General features: G+C 42.0%; 1 protein-coding gene across 1 annotated transcript in view; it reads left to right on the top strand.

The window, feature by feature from the left end:
• TRHDE (thyrotropin releasing hormone degrading enzyme) overlaps positions 1–21,516 on the top strand; it is a 1,069,075-nt gene that overhangs the window by 153,010 nt on the left and 894,549 nt on the right. The window contains exon 2 of the mRNA XM_082253105.1: positions 4,057–4,330. Within this exon, the coding sequence (XP_082109231.1) occupies positions 4,057–4,330 (274 nt within the window). The remainder of the gene's footprint in view (positions 1–4,056; positions 4,331–21,516) is intronic.

The following is a 21,516-nucleotide window of genomic DNA, read 5'->3' as shown; positions in this document are numbered from 1 at the left end:
GGAGTTAATTGAAGCCATAGAGCTGCTAGAAGTTGCTTAGTTGAACATCCGATTTCATCTTCCTCTATCTGTAGCCATATATGCTGCTGCAATGAGGCTCACCATCTCCTTATTTGATCTAACAGGATAGCTTGGTAGTATCTTTTGAGTTCGGGAGCACTAAGGCTGGCTGTGCTCGTGGGAGTGTATAAGGTGGAGCGGATTCTGTTCCAGATAAACAAGTTGTGAATCCTCTGAATGCTCTGAATGCTTTGAGAGCTGATTTTGAAAGAAGGTCATGGGGATGGAGCAGAAATGTAAAGAATGTGAGGCATGAGGAACATCTTTACTAGGGCAATTTTCCAAGGCCAAGAGGCTTTTATGGAGCGCAAGCTGTGGGAAAGGTCTTTCATTTCTTAAACACTCTATCCAGATCCTAAATTAGTTGAGGGCACTGTAAATTGAATGCCAAGGTATTTTAGTGATAAGGCTGGGGCCCAGGGGAAGGGAATAAGTCAGAGATTCTTTGTTTTAGTTGGAGGTCCAAGCATACTCCAAGCATGCAATATTTGGAACAGGTAACTTTATAGAGAAAGACTTAGCCAAATTGAGTAAGGAGGTTGGTAAGGGCCAGACGTGACTGAGTCAGACATATCACATTGTTGGCATAAAATCCTATCATGAGTAGTATTACCTATATGAAAGCCAGCTATGAGGGAATGTCACCTGATTGTCTCTGCCAGTGGTCCCATCACTAGCGCAAAAATCAATAGTGAGAGGGGCATCCCTGCCTGGTGCCATTAGTGATATTAAAGGGCTTAGAAGTAACACCAGATGTGAGAATTCTGGCAGAAAGGGAGGAATATAAGTTCAGGATAGCTGTAGCAAAGGGTAGACTGAACCTCTGTAGGACTGCCACGAGATAACCCCAATGCAGTCTATCAAATGCCTTCTCTGCATCTAAAGCAAAGAAGCCGTTGGATGATGTTCTGCCAACTGAATTAAATTAATAAATCTCCTAGTACCATGTTGGGATTGCCTGTGCTGGGCAAATCCCACCTGATCTGGGTGCACCAAATGTGTGATATATTGGGAGACACGGGTGGCTAAAATTTTTGCAGAAGGTTTGGTATCATTATTGAGCAGTGAGATAGATCTATATTTGACTGGATCCGTGTGCAATTTGCCGGGTTTGGGAGCGATTCTCCCATTGTATTAAGCCTGCCACATATAGCTAACATTAGGGGCTATGGCAGAGAAGATCTTTGATTTCCACACTCAGGTAGCTTTCGAGATTGTTGCAGGTTATGTGATGTTTTATGTCGGGTGGCATTCGATGAAGGGTAGGAACAAGTCTCCAATTGTGGAGCTGTTTATTACCCTCTTTCAGGGAGGTGATAGCCACCTGTTGGCCTTGATGTGTGACGAGTAACTTGGTTGGGAAGCCTTATCTATAGGTCAGCTTATTATCCTGCAGGACTTTAGTGACCAGGACGAATTCCTTCCTTCTTTGTGCGGTGGCTGCTGATATATCCTGATTTAGTGTCACCCCTGCGTATAGGGGAGGAAGCGTGCAAGCATTCTTAGCAGCCCTAAGGAGCTGATTCTTGACCTGGTAAAAGTGGCCATCTCTAGGGACTGTATCTGGAAGGTTTTCTGGTTTCGGTGTTCTGTGAGTGAGATCAAAGAGGAGATACCTAGGCAATAGGTCAGGCATTCATTTCAGGAAAAGCTGTTTCAGGATGGAATGATTTTATGCACTGTTACCACTTCCAGAATGACCCTAAATTTTATGTTATTGTGGCAGGACCTATCTTCTAGATCCACCACTTTTAATTGAAGCTTCTGTATTGCCATGGCCTGCACCTCATGAATGTCAACTACCTCATTGTGCACTGCCACCATGTCAGACTACTGGAGTTTCATGTGATGTGGTCTTTCCTCCAGGCCATCCACTCTGGTGGATAAATTATTAATTGATGATCTGATTTCTTTGTGGAGCCAAGACTGAAGGGAGAGGAGCATTGCTTTTAGAGTATCCTCTGTGGCTGGGACATCTGCTGTAGGGAAGGCAGAGAGGGAATCTTTATTGTTCTCCTCATGATCAGGGGGCTGCGCTTGCAGAGAAGCTCGGTGCTGCTTTTTTAGCTGAAGGCAGCTTAGTGCTTGATGAGGCTGGGGAGACTGAAGCTCTCCTACCTTGGCCAGATGAGGGAGAGAAGGAGGCTTCAGCTGCAGACTGCTCCATGTCAGAGGCTGGGTCCATGGCTGGGTCCCTGGGCAGTGGTGGTGGTGAAGCAGAGCATCCATTCTCTGTTGTGCCATCTTGGAATGCTATGTGTGGTGACTTCATGAATTAATCGGTGAGACCCGATGTCTGCAAGCGCAGTTGGGTCATGCTCTGCCGGTGTCCTGTGATCTTCTCCTCCCTGGGAGAGGCTGAATCAGCGGGCTGGAATTCAGGGAGCCGGTTATTTCACCTTGTGAAGTAGAGCAGCAGCGGATCACACTGCTTGGCGGCCAGGACATGCCTAGCTTTGGCCTTTTTTAGCTAAAGCTGCAAGTTTTAAATTTTGGAAAATTACTTTTGAAAGTATATCAACGTGTAAAATCTTATATGAGATTTTAGTGATTGGGTTTATATAAACTAGCATTTGAATAGCAGTTCCCCCCAAGCATAACAGTGTGTGTTTTATAGTAAAAGTAAAATCCAGGTGTTCTGCAAAATTACAGTGTAGTAAAATGACAGTGTGCTGCAAAGAAAGAGGGTAGGAAAATGAGGTACTGTCTTACATAGTTTTTAATCATAATGTTTCTATTGTAGCAATGATGTGTCAGTCTAAGAGTATAATTGTAACATATCAGACTAACTCTAAAGTGTAAAACCAGATTTCACACCTTTCTGTCTGTTTATTTCAATGGGATATCTCAAATTCTTGTATACTGAAAGGAAATTGGCTTTGTGTGAACAAATACAGTTTTCCAGACATAGCGTCGTAGAATAATCAGGGATGCTCACTTGCAGCCCAACTTCAGCTTGTTTAAAAAAGGAAAAAAAAAATGTTTTCTAGCAGCTATTAAAATCAAAAGCATTTTTGTACTTTTCTTACCTGTCACTTGCTTTGTCCACCATTTGTTCTATGCGAATATCTTTGAAACTATATGTTCTTAACGTTTATACCTTTTATACCTTTTATGTTAAAACCCAATAAAAAGATTTATACAAAAAATCAAAAGCATTTTTGTATGAATTAATTACCTAGCCTCATTCAAACCATTTCCCGTTGATCCCAGGGCCTTGAATTAGGCCAACCTGAATTCAAAAGTGAATGCTGAAGAGAGTTGCACCACATCATTACATGGCACTCTTTTCAGCATTCAGATCCCACCTCCAGAGAACCATCCATTAGGCCACATGACTGGACTGAGAACACCTGGAAAATGGTTTGTAGTTTAAATAAAAGGGGAGTGCTCCAAAAGGGTGGAAGCCAGAAGAGGGAGGAATGCTGAAGTTAAGCCCCGTACACACGCACAGATTGTTGGCCAACCGATCGGCCGTCTTTTGTCCAGTGTTGTTTGTTGGTTGAAATGTGCTCTAGACTTGCACTGGACTTTTGTTGGCCAACAAAAACCAACTACAGAAGTGATGTCATGTGATGGTTGACTTTCCGTGTGTTTTTTCTTCTCTGAGCATGCCCAGTCTTGCTCATCTGATTTTTGTCTGCCGAAATCTGTACTGACTGAGGAACAATCGGCCGTTCTTTGTTGGCCAACAAAAATTTTATAGCATGCACACCAGATTTTTTTCGGCCGAAAATTTGCAGTTGGTTGTCGGAAGCATCATACTAACAAGCCTACAATCGGCAGATCGGACGTTGGCCGACAATTTACGGCCCACAATCTGTGCGTGTGTTCGGGGCTTTAGTCTCTAAATGCTGTGAGGTTACAGCAGCTACATTTATGGCAGGTTAGGGGTAAGGATCCAGTGAAACATGAATTTCTATGATTGTTTTAGTTATGTGACAAATGTGCAACAGGTTACTGCATTAATCATATATATTTTTTTCTTCTCTTTAGGCTGCTTGGAGTGACCCAGTTTTCTCCAATTCATGCCAGAAAGGCTTTCCCCTGCTTTGATGAACCTATTTATAAGGCAACATTCAAAATAAGCATCAAACATCAAACTTCCTACATATCTTTGTCAAATATGCCGGTGGAGACCTCTGTTTATGAAGAAGGTGGATGGGTTACTGATCATTTTTCACAAACACCTTTAATGTCTACGTACTATCTTGCATGGGCTGTATGCAATTTCACCTATCGTGAAGCTATTACTAGGAGGGGTGTTGTAGTAAGTACGCTTTACATGATCTTTTCATTTTTTTTCTTAAAATGTTTATTGTTGGACATGGTCACCAAAACTTGAAGTTATTTGTATATTTAAAGAACATTTTTTGTTTCCAAACTGTTTGTTTTTTATGCTAATTTTCTGTGGAACATATGTGGCAATATGAAAAAGCAGAATGACCTACTTTTGGTGCACAACACAAAAGTGACAAAATAGGCCTATCTGTCTATCTTGAAAGAGTCAGCCCATACATTAGTCTTTTTTTTTTTTCGTTCAACCCATTTCCCAACCCAATTCCCCCATCCACACACTCGATATGGATAGAGGAATCCTTCCCGCTAAGTTATGGTATTGTGACAACTGGGAGACTTCCCTGCAACCAGAATACATTGATTAGTGCTATAGTTGGTGGCACTGTTTAATTGGTGAAAACCCGACAGTATAACTGTACAGAAATCAATTGGTAGATCTGTACAACCACCCTGCCCGTGCATGGATTGAAATTCGAATGGACCCTGCTGAACTGGCTGATTTTCGATCCATGTATGGCCAGCTTTACTGATATCAGTTTGGTACTGTCCATTGGTGGTTCTTTTACTTTACCTTCACAAACTTAGTAACTGGTGTAGCTTGGCCTAAGGTCATTATTGCCATTCAATTACTCTAATGCACAATATGCATTTTAGCTTTATTTCCAAATTCTCGTTTTGCTCAAATGATTACAAGTACATTTTGTATTGATAATTGCGATTATCCTGTTGACTTCACTTACAGTTCTTAAATACAAAATGTTCAATTTCTATGCATGATGACTTCAGTTTACTAAGAAACAATGGCATTCTAGTAGCTATGGCATTTAATCTAGAATGGGAATAATTGACTGTATCAAAGAAGCACAAAGCCACTACTACTGTATATATTTTGGATAGAGAGGTCTTCTTTGTTTCTAATCAGCTACTGGTTAACAGTGCTGCTTCAGTTTCACCTGAAATTGCATTGTACTGAGAGAAAATTTGCATTAAAAATTCTTGTGTTTTTAACAATATTTGAGTCAAACTAAATGTTTTTGTTTTTCAATATTGATTAATAATGATTGGAATAACAATTTGTGTTGCTCAATGTCTGTATCACATACAAGATTTTTAGTTGCCTTAAAAGATCATAAATGTGTTTTAGATTTTAACCATGACCAGGCTATGGACATTCAAGCATTTACATGTTTTTAACAAGAAGTAAATTATTTTTTAAATAAGCCATTACTAGCCTCTGTAGCTGCAGGCATTCTGGAACAATTTATCTTCAAATATTCAGCATAGATTACAGAAGGTAGGCTATCTGCTCCATATTAGTCATATATACACATGTGGTGTATGAGAAATTGATGTATTAGTAGGTATATATTCATTTTAATATTACCCATTAACACCCAGCTTCTCTGTCATGTGACCACTGTGATTTGCTCTCACAGCAGTCACATGATTGTGAATCCATCCTGCTGGCTCTTGATCAGAAGCCAGGAATGAGAGCTGTAAGTGACAGATTGGTCAGTGTAACCAGAGAGCACATACTGGGCACACAATCTCAGCTCACCATGTATGGATTTGTGCAGAGTCTAGAGGTAAAAGTCATGTTAATATTAACTTAATTACTTTATTATTTATTCTTAATTTTAGATTTATTTTTAAAAGTAATATGGGATGATGTTATAATGGAATAGGTATGTAAATGAGGGTATTCATGTAGCGAACAGCTTGGCTGCCAATGGTGGAACATCAAGTTGGGTCGTTTTTCACAACTACATGTATATTTATAGTTCGTGTTATAGTTAATGTTAACTGGATAATCACTCATGGTTATATTATTACCAGATATACATTGGCTTGATATGTCTATTTAGGATTTACTATATATTTTATCAGGTGCACAATGGCTTAGTGGTTAGCAGTTCTGCCTTGCAGTGCTGGGGACCTTGGTGTCTTGGCCACAATGCTATATGCATTTGTTTACATGTGTGAATTTCCTCCTACACTTTGAAAACATGCTGGTGTCTTGGCTTTGGTCTATATTGGACCTAGTATGTATGTTTAAATTGGCTATGTACATGTCTTAGCTCATTATGCATGCCAGTTCCAGGCCTATAAAAACGGGAGGGTTGAGGGGAGTCCTAGTGACTTTTCATGTAAAAAAAAAAAAAATTACCAGGAAAACTCTATTAAATGAAAGGGAGCTTCCCCACAGAATTGTTAAGCGTTAGATGTGCCTGAACAGATATCACCACTTTAAGGATTTAATGAATCTTTCATGTGGTGTTTATTGATGGGTGTATACATTTTTAGCTGTGGATGCTCCACAGTGAATAAGCAGTCAGGGATTATGTGTTGTTTATTGCAAACCGCTCAAGTTCAACTACAGCTATGCCCGCTGGCGATTTATGAATGAATGATTGAATGGATGATTGAAGGCAGTAGGTAATTGGCTATATAAACATGTGAGCAAACAAGGATATACTATAGGGATTTCTTCTGTGAGCACTGAGCAGGCCTCTTCCTGGAGATTATTTTATATGGCAAAGCAAGTTTATAAAAAATGTTTAAGAGTATCAGTTTTTATTATTTTAGTTTTGCTTTACTGTTTTAGTATTTTGTGTCACATTCATACTTTTATGAAATGTCACATAATACTTGTAAGCTTTCTGTTTCTTTTGTGGTGTTTTATAAAGATTCCCAGGTTAGTGGAAGCAGCAACATTGTGCATACTGTGTATTGCAATCACATCAACAAAAAAAAGAACATTTTACAAGGAAGAGACATATTTAAATAATTTAAACCACTCCCTGGGGGTTTGGGATAGGCTGTCGGGCAGACACACATTTAAGTCCCTCCATGCGCCGCTGGCACCCCTGCTGGGCAATCCTTTGTTCCCACAGGGTCTGACCCCCGTGGCATTTGCCTGGTGGACGAACAAGGGGCTTCTCAGGTTAGCAGATTTGTGCGATCACCGGGGACTGCTTACCAAGGCCCAATTACAAGAGAAATATTCCCTCCCTGAGGGAGAGTATTTTCGCTACGCCCAGATCTCTCATTTCGCAGCCTCCCTCAAGCGCAAGAGTGACCTCACTTCCTCCACACCGATGGAGTATCTTTGCCGCATGCTGGATAAACAAAAAAGCTACATATCCACAATCTATAATATACTACATGGCGATGACACTAAATTGTCATATATGCTACGCTGGGAGGAGGATTTGAATGAGACTTTGGACCGAGCAGAATGGAACTCTTTAGCACAGTTTAATTCTAGATCCATACTTCCTTAATAGAAGCAAACTTCAAGGTATTTTAGCGTTGGTACATGGTCCCGGTCAGGCTGGCGGTGGCGGTACGCACCGCATCCCCCAACTGTTTCCGGGGATGCGGCCAGGCGGGTACTGTGCTCCACACGTGGTGGACCTGCTCGAAGGTTAGACGCTTTTGGATCCGGGTCTATAACTTCGTCTATTCCTTGACGCAGGTTAACCTGGTAAAAGATCCCCAAAATGCCCTCTTGGGTAAACCAGTGGAGGGGGCATCCAAACCCGCCAAACGCCTTATAGCCTTTGTGTTCACGGCCGCCAAAATAGCTATAGCCCGCTCCTGGTGAACCCCTGTGGTGCCGTTCGAGCTTCTAAAAGCCAAACTGACCTGGATCATGATAAACGAACGGATGGAGGCGCTATTGAATGATAAGATGCGTATGTTTGACAAGACATGGGACCCCTGGATCAGGTATCTGGCCGGCCCCCCTTAGGGGAAGTCGGGTGCCCTGGTCGCCTTGGACGGAGTGTTTGGGGGATCTGCCCCACTGGGGTGTGATGGACCTGGATGTCGACCCTTTCTCTCCTCACCGGCCGCTGATGTTCCTTTCCTCCTTCCCCCCATTCCATTTCTGCTACCTTCTTCTGATTTTTCTTACTCTTTCCCTTAGTCTTGTCCTTTTCCATTCACTCCTTTTTCTTTTCTTTTCTTCTCTTTCTCTCCGACAGTGCACGGATAGCGAGATGCTGCCCCCTCTAGCTGAGGGCTCAGTATTGGGGTCGGGGGTTGGGGGCCGCCTCCTCCCAAGGGCGCAGTGTGTTCCCGGGGGGGGGGGACCACCTGACCTTTAGTGTTATATAGCGGGGGCAATGTCTTCACCTCATCTAACAGATGCCTAGTCAACCTCTATTGTTCATGTCTTTAGTTTTTACTGATTTCTGATTTTTGATATTGCACTTATCTGAATAGGCATCTTTGTATTTCATGTACTCTGTGTGATGTACTGCCTTCAAAGGATATGGTTGAGTCATGTTGGCTCATTTTGCACTGTTAAGCCTTTTTTTGCAAAAACTCAATAAAAACCATTGAAACATAAATAATTTAAACCAAGGCTGTATCCCTTTTTCCACCTGTGTGCCGACTGTTTGTAGTTAGTTTCCATATTGGAGATTAAAAACCTGAAATTACGCTTATTCACAGCTGGGAGTGGGAGCAGGTTGAGTTGCAATGAGTTTGACTAATGTCATACTTACAATCCAAGAAGTCACCAGCAACAGGATTGCTAGAACATGCAGGAAGAAAGCTCCCTTGGGTTTTGGCTGTGAGGCATCACTACCTTGCTGGCAATCATGCTTCAGAATGTAAGTCAGCAGTGAGAGGGCAACCCCTAACTAATCCAGCCAGGAAGGGAGTGACACATGCAAGTAGGTGAGTGTTCTTCCTGCATATTCTAGTGATTCTGTTATTGGTGACTTCTTGGATTGTAAGTGGGACATTAGTCTAAGCCATTGCAACTCCTCTGGGTTGTCTATAGCAATCCCTCACCCAAGGTAGGATTGCAAGTGTGACATTGACCTTAGACAACGACTTCTGTGCTTCTGCTATACTTTGATGGGCAATTCTTCCAGATTGCCTGTAGCTACAGAGGTAAGTGTGTGTGTGGGTGGTGGGGGGGGGGGTTAAAACTCATTTACAGCAAGTTAAAGTAATATGTACATATTTTAATGATTAAAACATGGGCATCTTTACACTTTAAACATATATAATGCCATCATGGCAAGCTAATGACAATTTTGCATTGGTTAATTGTAAATGGGTGTCCACAAAGTTATTTTATAGTTGGCATTTTTCTTTGTAAGTATTTGGCTTTATTACCTGCTTTAATTCAAGTACAAAATATATATATTTTTTTAACTCTACTAAACCTCAAAAAAGGATTGTCTAACTCATTGTTTTGTTTTGGAATTTCCTCTTCACTGGGCTGTCAAATCCTTATTTGTTTTTTTGTGGTAATTGAATCCAAGACCCTGGTGCCACAGGTCAAACTATCCACATTACAGTTCATCTGGAACAGGAATAAGAAATCAACAAAAATAAACAAAAAACTAGGAAAAACAAAATGCAAATTAAACTTTTGTGTAGGTGAAAAATCTAGAATTTTATAAAATCTATTAATCAAAAAAAATGATTACAAAATTGATTTAAAAAAATAAAAACAGGCTCCTATTTTGATATGCAGATAAAAAAAAAAAACTCCATTATAAATATATTAAAACTCCTTAAAAGTTCATACAAGCTGCAAATCACCTACATGAGACCCTCTACCCAATTAATCATATATACTGTAAAAATCATGTCAGCAGCTCATAATAATTGTAGCTAAGTGCCTGAATAATTCAGAAAGTCGTCATCTTATAAACATGACTGAATTCTCAATCAAACAACATCTCAGTTCATACACTGAAAATATCAGTCTCCAGTATAATTTCATGTACTCAGAGCCCCCATGTATTGTAAGAGAAAAGGATCTACATTAAAAGGAATATAAAGTGGATTTGTTATTAATTTATTTCTGAAGTATTATGTTGATCTGCTTTTGAGCAAGAACACACATCTTTAGGCTTACTAGCATACTTTAAAGTTTGTTTTTTGATTCAAAAACCTGATATTTAGGCCCCTTCCACACTTGTGTGACTTGTCCTGCGACTTGGGACTGCAGAGTCGCATGACAGGTCGTACTCCATGATTTCCAATGAGTACCGTTCATATCTGTGCAACTTCAAGTCGCATTGACTTCAAAGTAGTCCCTGCACTTGCCTTAAGGGGTCTATAGACGTAGGCATTGCCTCAAGTCAAGTCAAAATTGTGGCAAAATTGCATCAAAATCGCTGTAAAATAATGATAATTATCATTCTAGGTAATTGAATGTGGTAATTTATTTAATGAGGATACTGTAGGTTGTACACTTAGCAAAGTAAATTTCTCTATCGTTCATCAACAGACACAGCTCCATGTCTTCTTAAACTATTGGGTTATGCTCCTCCAATCAGGAATAGGCACTAGGCAGGAAAAAGCTTTACCACGCCCATGTGGGCTGTCCGTGCAGGCATAACTCCACACACTCTGCTACAGCAGCCAGTTTGTTTTTGCCTAGTTTAGAAATAGGACCTAGTTCCCTGCTGGGACTTCGGTCTTAGCTATTAATAGGGAAAATTTACATTTTGTGATTTTTTTACTACAAGCAACAGCTGGCTGTGGTTTCGGACTGGATATTCTAGATCCTTATGGTCTCCCAGCCTGGCCAGATTATAGTCCAGAACTAGGCCTCGCCAAGACAGAGCCCCGATGGATGGGGATGAGCCTGCGAGTGGACAAGTCTCGCTGGGACGCGATAAACCTGGAATGCCCTGAGTCGCAGCGTTTCCCCAGGCTGGCAGCACCCTCACCCTGGATGGGAGGTGGTCTGTGCGGAGTGGCGCCCACCTGGTACGGTGGTATGGTGAGTAATACTGTCCCCCAATCCTCTTGCGGTCTCGAGGTGGACGTGGGCCCCCTCCCTGGAATAGTCTGACCTTTGGGGCTCCCTCAGTTCCCCTGGCCTCTGGAATATTATGCCTACCCCCTCCACTTTTCCCCTACCCATAGTAGGTCCTACCTATGGGGGGGCAGAAAAATTGCGGCCGAGGCAGCTTTTTTCTTCGGGGGTGGCCTTGTCCTGGTGAGGTCCCTTCCTAGGACCCCTCTGATGCCTCTTGTCTGGGACCCCTTCCGGGGTCCGGGACACCGCATGGTGTGCCATGGGGGCTGCCATTTTGCTGTAGATTCATGCTTTTTTATTCTCCCATTGAATTGCATTGGCAGCCATTTTTTGTTAGTTCCCAGCAGGAATTCATGGGGCGGCCATTTTCTTGTAGTCCACAAGGCTGGACAGGCGAACGGCATGTAACTTAAGAAATTTATCTAGGACAGGCTAGCTTGTCATTTCCTGTGAAGGAACATTTTACTTTCACTTTAACAAGATCGTGCTGGCAGTCTCCGGAACGGTCTGGTAGCATTTTCTGGGGTCCCCTGTAGGTTTTACTCACCCACTCTGCTATCGGCTTGTATTGGATTGGGATCAGGTATACCGCTATTTTAGCAGTGGGATCGTGATTTAGGGACTTTAAAAGTGATATTGCATTTTTTTCATATCATTGTAATATGGAGTCCCAGGGTACTTTTTCGCCTACAGACCCCCTCGGAGGGGCTGCGGAATCTTCTGTCTGCGCTTGCGGCAGTCTTGGAAATCCTTGTGTCTAAGGTATATTTTGTGTGTAAAAGCATTGCTAGCCGCAAACGCCCTCTGCCTTCGCCTCCCTCGGTAGTTCCCTCAGATTCTGAGGCAGACTTGGCCGCTACAGATGCACCCCACCCTGAGGGGTCATTTCATTCTGATGGTGAAGAGAACCTGTCCTCGTCTGCCGCTGTGCAGGAACGCGCATTGGTGGAAGCACTTAAAGTTTCAATACGGGAAACTTTAAAATTGTCAGATGAATCTACAGCGTCCGGTTGGCAGTTGTCTTTTGGCTTCCGCAAATCCGAAAAATCGGACAAGGTGTTCCCTTTTTCGGCTTTTTTTGACAATATTGTCAATGAACAATGGCGGCGCATCAAGCACATGTTAGTGGTGCCTAAGCGCTGTAAACGCTGTTATCCTTTTACAGATGCACTTTCCACCAGGTGGACTGTGCCACCTAAGGTGGATCACCCAGTTTACAGGCTGAATAAGTCTACTGTGGGTCCGGTGGAAGAATCCCAGGCCTTTGCGGACCCTGTGGATAGGTGAGTGGAGTCTCTATCTCACCATCGTCACATGCTTGTGGGTTCCATTTTAAAACCAATATTTGTGAATGTCATGGTGTAACATATGGTTACTGAATGGGTGAAGTTACTGAGAGGTAAATTGGAAGCTAAACAGCTCCCCCCAGTGGTGCTGAAACTAATGGACCAGATGGCTCAAGCCCTGGTGTTCATGTGGGATGCGTCTCTGGATGCGGCTCCCCTAGTGGCCAGAGTGTCAGCAGTGGGGATTGCGATTAGGTGCATGATGTGTTGAAAAGCTGGTCTGCGGACCAGGCTTCCAAAAAGGCTTTGACAGATCTTCCCTATTTGGGGGAGAAGTTGTTTGGATCCTCTTTGGATGAGTTGATCAAAGGCCATACTCTTCTTCCTCAGTCCTCTAAGGGCAAGGCACCAAGTCATAGATGGGGGCCTTCCTTCACTTCTCATAAGCAGCCTTTTTGTACCCCCGGGTCGCATTGAAAAGGGAAGCCAGTCTTCTGGGAATGCCAAGAAGCCATGGTCAGGTGAATCAAAGACTGGCCAGTCTAGATCTGTGGACAAATCCTCGCTTGCATGAAGGGGCGCCCTCCCCCACTTCTGGAGTGGGGGACGTCTTCGCTTCTTTCCGGAACCTTGGACTTCCTTGATTCAGGACAAATGGGTTCACGAACTGATCTGATCAGGGTACAAGATTGAATTCCGGTCTCGTCCGTCGGACAGATTCTTGCTGCGCAACCTGTGCCTCTTTTAGAACTAAAAGGTGAATACTTACCGGTCCAACAATCCTTTGCCGGTGCCAGCATCTTCTTCTGAGTTCCGGTCTACAATCCTCTTTATTAGCCAGTGGGGGGTGATGTCACTCCTGCGCATGTGCAGGAGCTAGACATCCTGTCACTCAGAGACTGGCCCAGCTGGTAAGCTGAGTTGCACATAGGCATCCCAGTTTACAGCGACAGAGAAGACAGCGAGCAGACAGGTAGGGGCATTTTATTGCAGAAGAGACAGTGTATTTCTCTTTTTGCAATAAAAGCCTGGCTGCTTACTGTTTCCTACAATGGAATCTCAATTCCTCTTTAACCACTTGCCGACTGCCCGCTGCAGTTTTACATAGCACTACGTCGGTCGCGTGCTTGGTGCTGGGGGGGCGACCGGGGATGCTGATGCACAGGGCCGGCAGCCGTGATTGTTGCTGGGCAACCGCGATCGTTCTCTGCTGTGAAAGAAGGACGGGCAGCTGTTGTAAACACAGCAGTCCATTCTTCTCTCTGAAATGATCACAGAGTGCCTGTGATCCTTCTATATAGGATCACAGGTCTCTATGGTCATTTCACAAGCCCTCCACCCCCCAAGTTAATAAACACTCCCCTAGGCTAACATTTAACCCCTTGATCACCCACTAGGTTAACCCCTTCCCTGCCAGTGTCATTAGTACAGTAACAGTGCATATTTTTTGCACTGATTACTGTAGTAATGTCACTGATCCCCCCAAAAAGTGTGAAAAATGTCAGTTAGGGGTTCGATCAGTCCGCCGCAATGTCGCAGTCCCGCTAAAAATTGCAGATCGTCGCCATTACTAATAAAAAAAATAAATAAATAAAAATGACCTAAATCTTTCAACTAGTTTGTAGACACGATAAATTTTGCACAAACCAATCAAAATACGCTAATTTTTTTTTTTGTTTTACCAAAATAATGTAGAAGAATACAAATTGGCCTAAAAGGATGAAATTTTTTTATTTTTAATTTATTTTTTTGGGGAATGTTATATAGCAGAATGTGAAAAATATTGTTTTTTTTTTCAGAATTGTCTGTCTTTTTTTGTTTATAGCACAAAAAATAAAAATTGCAGAGGTGATCAACAACCCCCAAAAGAAAGCTCTATTTGTGGTAAAAAAGGACATCAATTTTTTTTTGGTACAGTATCGCACTACTGAGCGCAGTGCCGAATAGCAAAAAGTGGCCTGGTCATTAAGGGGGCAAATCCTTCCGGTCCAGAACTGGTTAAACTATTTAATAGAAATAAACCTACAATTTACCTAACCCTGGATTTCTGGATTGTTGGTACAAACACATGTAAACTTTTGAGATCTGAAAAAAAAAAAAAAAAAAAAATCAATATTGAAACGTTCTGTGTCTTCATATATTTCTTCTTATAACATGATATGGTTAGAAATTATTTCTTGCGCATTTTGTGGCCTTTTCACAACTGAAATCTGAAGTCTTTCTCAGACTTTAATAAAATAAACTCAATAAAAAGAATTGCTTTGTAAAAGCAATGAAATTCTGTCTTTCTGTTCCTAATCAATAAGCAATTATGTGTGATATTGTCATGATGCATGGGAATATCTATAGGTGCCTGGCTTGATTCATGATGTGTTTTCTATCATATTATGATTTTGAGCTGTTATGGTGTGACTTGTTTTATAAAATACAGAATGGCATCTCCATGCTGTAGTGGCTGACGTGTATGTTTAATTACCCAACACTTGTTGCTTCACAGGTTGGCACACACGATGTTGGCCTGGTGACTTGCACTTAGCCATGGAAAATTACAGGATTTATAACCTTTGGTGAAAACCATAGCTGCTGGATAAAAAGCCTGTAGTGATTTTACACACAACATTAACCCTCTGGGTAGAGCTAAGCAATAACTAACCTGAGAAAAAAAAGGGAGTTACAAAAGGGAAATGAGAGGTAACAATTCATAATACTTTAGATCCCCACCATTTTATAACATTACATCATAATTGTTCATACTTTACACTCTCTCTTAACCACTTCTGGACCGGAAGATTTTACCCCCTTAATGACCAGGCCATTTTTTGCAATTCGGCACTGCGTTACTTTAACGGACAATTACACGGTCGTGCGATGCTGTACCCAAATAAAATTGATGTCCCTTTTTTCCCACAAATAGCGTTTTCTTTTGGTGGTATTTGATCACCTGTGCAATTTTTATTTTTTGTGCTATAAACAAAAAAAGAGCGACAATTCTGAAAGAAAAAAAACAATATTTTCACATTCTGCTGTATAACATTCCCATTAAAAAAAATGTAAAAATCTACATTTTTCATCCTTTTAGGCCAATTTGTATTCTGCTACAAATTTTTGGTAAAAAAAAAAAAAAATCCCAATAAGCTTGTTTTGATTGGTTTGCGCAAAAGTTATTGTGTCTACAAACTAGGGGAAAGATTTATGTCATTTTTATTTATTTTTAACTAATAATGGCGGTGATCTGCAATTTTTAGCAGGACTGGGACATTGCGGCTAACAGATCAGACCCCTAACTGACATTTTTTACACTTTTGGGGGGACCAGTGACATTACTATACTAATCAGTGCTAAATATATGCACTATTACTGTAATAATGACACTGGCAGGGAAGGGGTTAACCCAGGGGTGATCAAAGGGTTAAATGTGAGCCTAGGGGAGTGTTTTCTAATTGTATCGGGGAGGGACTTGATGAATCAACACAGAGACCTATGATCCTAAATAGGAGGATCAAAGGTGCTCTGTGTTCATTCCAGAGAGAACAATGGTCTGCTGTGTTTTCAACAGCAGACCTGTGTTCTCTCTTAGCGGGGAGCGATCGTGGGTGCCCGGCAGCAATAGCGGGCACCGGTCCCATGGATTGTCTTCCCCGGTTCCTTAAGTGGGGTACACACTATAAGAAAATCGGGCAAACGATTATCCGATTTTCCTTGTTGTTTCACAGCAAATCGGAACCGATGAAAGAATTTTCTTACGAAAATTTGTACGAGCATTCTCGTACTACAAACGTTTTTTTGTTGTTTATTGTTTCTGATAATGCGTAGTCTTTCTTTTCTGATTTGTGTTGTACAAAAATCGTATGAAAACGGTACATATTAAACGAAAATCGTTCGTTTTTTCCCGTAGGAGAAACATTTAGGAGTTTGTCACTTCGAGAATTTTCGTAAGAAAATTCTGAATCATCTGTAGAAAGTTCTGCACACACTTTACGAAAATCGTACGAAAATTATTTGGACGAAAATGTTCGCCCGATTTTCTTATAGTGTGTACGAGTCTTAATAGGGGAAGGCGCGCGCCCCCAGGAGCGCTCCTGCGAACTGATGTTCCCATACATCAGTTCGCACAGCCGAGCCAGCCTGTATATCTGCGGTAGGCAGTCGGCAAGTGGTTAAAAATGAGTGTTTGCATTTTACATCTGTACTGCTGGGAAGACGTAGTTTGAGTCTGTGTAATATGTTCAGGAAGTAATTCTTGAAGGTAAAGTCTGCTGTCTTGGAAATACCATTATACAACCAACTTTTAAAGAGAAATACAGGTCTGTCATTGCAGACCTAATCCTAAAAACTCTAGTTGCCTGGCTTATTGCCTGACTTGGTACCAGTATAGGACCTTAAAGCTTGAGTAAAGTCAGACGTTTTGAACTGCATATTTCTACCCAGTGACTCAAATCTTGACAACAAGGCAACTCATCTTTTCAGTTCAGCCTCCATGTTTCTGTGATACGAGGTTTTCTTTCACATCTCCTATTCCTTTTGAAATGTTGTCACTGAACAACTAGACCATTTTAAAGATCTAGTTCCTAAAAGAGCCCAAACTTTTCTCCTTTACTATTACATTTTCTAATTTTCTCAAGAATCATCAAAAGCTGTAGGGGATAACAAAATGTCCAGCTGTTGTCACCTGTAGCCAGAGCTATTTTCTTGCTTTGCAGCTCCGCTAAACACCATTTCCTAACGGTTCACTTTAAGATGTCCGTAGTCATTAACTGAATGGTATGCTGAGATATATTTGAAATTTCTCTGAAGCACAACAGGGAAAGCCAAATTCCTCAGATCTGTATGTTTTTATAGACACTAGCATTCTTCACATGCACCACTCTTTCCAAACCCTAAGGATTTTTCACATAAACCTGTCACAAGCCAAGACAATTCAAACTGAGCACATAATGACAAAGAAAAAAAAAACATAAAAAGATAAAGTGGTATTAAACATAAAAACAAATGTTATTAAAATGCAGCTTAACGGTTTTTAGATATGGAGGCTCTTTTTTTTTTTATTTCCACCTGTTGATCCAGCCAGTAAGTTTTTTTTTTTTTTTTCTTAACTTCCTTTAACAAACTGTTCAGATGATGCAGCAGTTATAGGGTTGAGACAAACGTATAACACTGACAGGGGGTGCATCCAATAGTCAGCTTTTATTTATTTATTCAGAAACTTTATCCTAAAAAAAAAAAAAACAAGTTTGCTGTAACTGCTTATAAAGTGTTAGCTGGAGATCAGCTACAATGTATTAGTCCAGGGGCGTAACTACAGGGGTTGCAGGGGTTGCAATTGCAACCGGGTCCCATGCTTCAGGGGGCCTGTGCGGCTCCCCTGAACACGTGGATAGGAGGGGGCCGGGGGCAGCATGTAGAGAAATCACTGTCCTCCTCCTGTAGCTGCAGGAGGAAAATGGAAGAGATCCGTTTCTCTGTATGCTGCCCCCACCACTCCTCCTATCCAGTGTTCTGCTGTCTCTGGGCCCCTGTGTGCTCCCCTGGTCCCCCCCCTACTGTGCTGCCCCTCCCACTGTGCTGCCCCCCCATCTCCCACTGTGCTGCCCCCCCCCACTGTGCTCCCTCCCCTCTCCTGCCGGCTGCTGCAGGGGATGTGTCACAATAGAGAACCAGGAAGGGGTCAGTAAATATGTCATTTACCAGCTCCTTCCTTTTCTGAATGGACAGAGTCATAGTCAGTCACATTGTAAAAAAATAAAATGATAAAAAATAATACAATTAAAATACCAAAAAATAAAAACTACTGACACCAGTGGGTGAACTTAGAGGATCGCAAAGGTCACACTTGTGACCAGGCCCTGGCATTCCACCACTGTGGGGAGGCACCAAGATGGCAGGAAGGGGGCCCACTGCAGAACTTGTGCTCCGCAATGAGAGTAAAGGGCCCCAGGATCAGTGGGACGAGCCCCAGGCTTGAAGGGAAGAGCCCCGCCAGGGGTCCGGGGGGGCCCTTCATGGTTTCTTGCACCGGGGCCCTGAAGGTTCTAGTTACGCCTCTGTATTAGTCAAATCCATCTAAAGTCTCGTAGTCCAACATTACCCTCTAGTAGTGAACAAGCACATAGCAGTTGTGTGAAATGCGTCTACTGTCCTACCCCGCTGTACCTTGTACCACTTATGTGAATAAAGGAACTTTCTTCATTGGATTCCGTGGTGGTGTGCGACCATTTTCTTCTTTTATGCTTCTCCTGGTGGTGAGCCGAGGTTCAGCACCCACCTTGAATCGTGGACTTTGAATAGCCTGAGCAGTGTTATCTCTCTTCACTGTTCAACATTACCCTCTCCCCAGACTGACATTGTTGCTGTCCAAAGGTGACAGTTTTACTACTTCATTCACAATGCAGACACCGTTGGATACACACTATACAATTTTCTTTAGATTTTTTCCTTTAGACTTACCAAAACCATATAATATGAGGTCAAACCTAAACACTTTCAATTTTAATGCAGTCATGCAGGCCCTTACACTACATAGTTGAAGGTAAATCTAAACAAAATCTACCAACAAAAGTTGTGTAGTGTGTATCCAGCTTAACCAGTTTACCACCGGAGGATTTTGCTGTCTTACGTCCAGGCCACTTTTTGCGATTCGGCACTGTGCGAATTTAACTGACAATTGCGTGGTCATGCAATGCCGTACCCAAAAGAAATTTACGTCCTTTTTTTCCTACAAACAGAGCTTTCTTTTGGTGGTATTTTATCACCTGTGCGATTTTCATTTTTTGCGATATTAATTAAAAAAAGCGCCAATTTTGAAAAAATAACAATATTTTTCTACTTTGACAGTTAAAAAATATCCAATATATTAAATTTTTGTCATATATTTAGGCCAAAATGTATTTAGTTACATGTCTTTGACAAAAAAATTCTCAATGAGCGTATTTTTAACCGCTTTATGACCGGAAAGGTTTTACCCCATTCCTGACCAGGCCATATTTTGCGATTCGGCACTGCGCTACTTTAACGGACAATTGCGCGGTCATGCAACGCTGTACCCAAATTAAATTTATTTTCCCCACAAATAGAGCTTTCTTTTGGTGGTATTTGATCACCTGTGTGATTTTTACTTTTTGCGCTATAAACAAAAAAAGAGCGACAATTTTGAAAAAATAACAATATTTTTCACATTTTTTTATATGAAATTCCCCCCCAAAAAAATGTAAAAATCTAACTTTTTTATCATTTTAGGCCAATTTGTTTTCTGCTACATATTTTTGGTACAAAAAATTGCAATAAGCGTATTTTGATTGGTTTGCGCAAAAGTTATTGCGTTTACTAACTAAGGGAAAGATTTCTGTCATTTTTGGTGGTATTTTTTTTTTACGAGTAATGGCAGCGATCTGTGATTTTTTTTTTTGCGGGACTGAGACATTGCGGCGGACAGATCGGACCCTTGACTGACATTTTTGACACTTTTGGGGGTACCAGTGACATTACTACAGTAATCAGTGCTATACATATGCACTGTTACTGTAAAAATGACACTGGCAGGGAAGGGGTTAATTTTTATTGGTGATCAAGGGGTTTATGTATGCCTGGTGCTTACTAACGTGTGTGGGGGGAGGTGACTGAGTGACACAGGGACAGATCGCAGGTTCAGCTATGCTGAACCCTGCAATCTGACCCTGCCTGTCACTTAGGAGATCCGCCCGCTTTTTTACACAAGCGGGCGGATTTCCACACTAGATCCCCGATGATCGGGGAAGAGCAGCGGTGATCACCGCCGCTCCTCCCCTGGCCCGACTCCCACTGTATTCAGTTACGCGCGGCGCCGAGAGAGGGGAACGTCTGGTGACATAGGTCTACGTTGCCAGACGATAACGAGCCACTTTGCCGCAGTACAGTCAACGTGACTGGTCGGCAAGTGGTTAAGGCTAGGTTCACACATATACAGCTCAGTGAGCCGCATTTTGCACAAGTGTAGCAGCCCATTCATTTGAAAGGGTTTCCATGCCTCCTGGAATGCATGTAAAAGGTCCCTGAAACATTTTAGAAATCACAGCTCGCACGGGTGCTGTAAGTGCAGTGTGGTTCCCAGGTCAGCTGCGATCTCCGCACTTTGTTCTGTGCTGGTGGTTGCAGCTGCGGAGACAGGTGTGGATCCGCAGCAGGAACTACCAACACAGAGGTGAACTTAGCCTAAGAGAGACGGTGTGTTACTGACTGGATCACTAGGTGAAATAAAGGGGAAAAAGGCCTACAAAACGAATGCAGCCACCACATCTAAGGACTGGTAAGCGGCGCAGCTCAGTTTACTTTCTAGCACACTACCTGTGTGCCAGAGTGAGTGGCTTCCATAGCATGTACCAGAGTGACGTCACCCTGTGCCAGCCAGTCAAGACAGCCAAAGATCAGCAGCTGGATGAACCTGGGGAGAAGTTATCGTCAAGGGACCTCGCGGGCATTTGACCATTGCAACAGCGGTGAGTATTAAGCCTTTAATTCTGATTTAGGTGAAAACCTTATCTCAAAATCGACACACCCATGCACCATCATAGGCATGTAGCGTTTTTTACAAATCTTCAATTTTACTGTAAAAGCTGGGCCTTAGCCCTGTATCCACCTTCTAACCCTTTGCAACTCTTGCATTTTTGACAGCTTTATTAAAAAAAATATGAAAGGTTTAAAAGCAGTTGAGGGCACCTTTGATTTTTCACCTAAATCAGAAATTTTTTTTTGCTAACTATATCTCCAGATCCATTGATCATTTTGGCATGTGCTGAAGAAAGAATCTGCTTATAAAGGGTGACTTAAAAGTCCTCAACATGCTGCATAAACAGCATACCTGGACTGAAAATAACATGTAGACTGCCATTGTGACCACCCTATGAAAATGTTAATTACCTTGAGTCACTGACCCAGATTACAGTGCATCCAGAAAGTATTCACAGCGCTTAACTTTTTCCACATTTTATGTTACAGATTTAAAATTAAATAAATTCATTGTTGTCCTCATAAAATCTACAAACAATACCCCATAATGACAACATGAAAAAAGTTTGTTTGAAATATTTGCAAATTTATTAA

The sequence above is a fragment of the Pelophylax lessonae genome, assembly GCF_965119305.1.
Source record: "Pelophylax lessonae genome assembly, chromosome: 4".
NCBI classification, from domain to species: Eukaryota; Metazoa; Chordata; class Amphibia; order Anura; family Ranidae; genus Pelophylax; species Pelophylax lessonae.
Note: the sequence above shows the minus strand (reverse complement) of the source record. Positions and strands in the feature narration are given on the sequence as shown.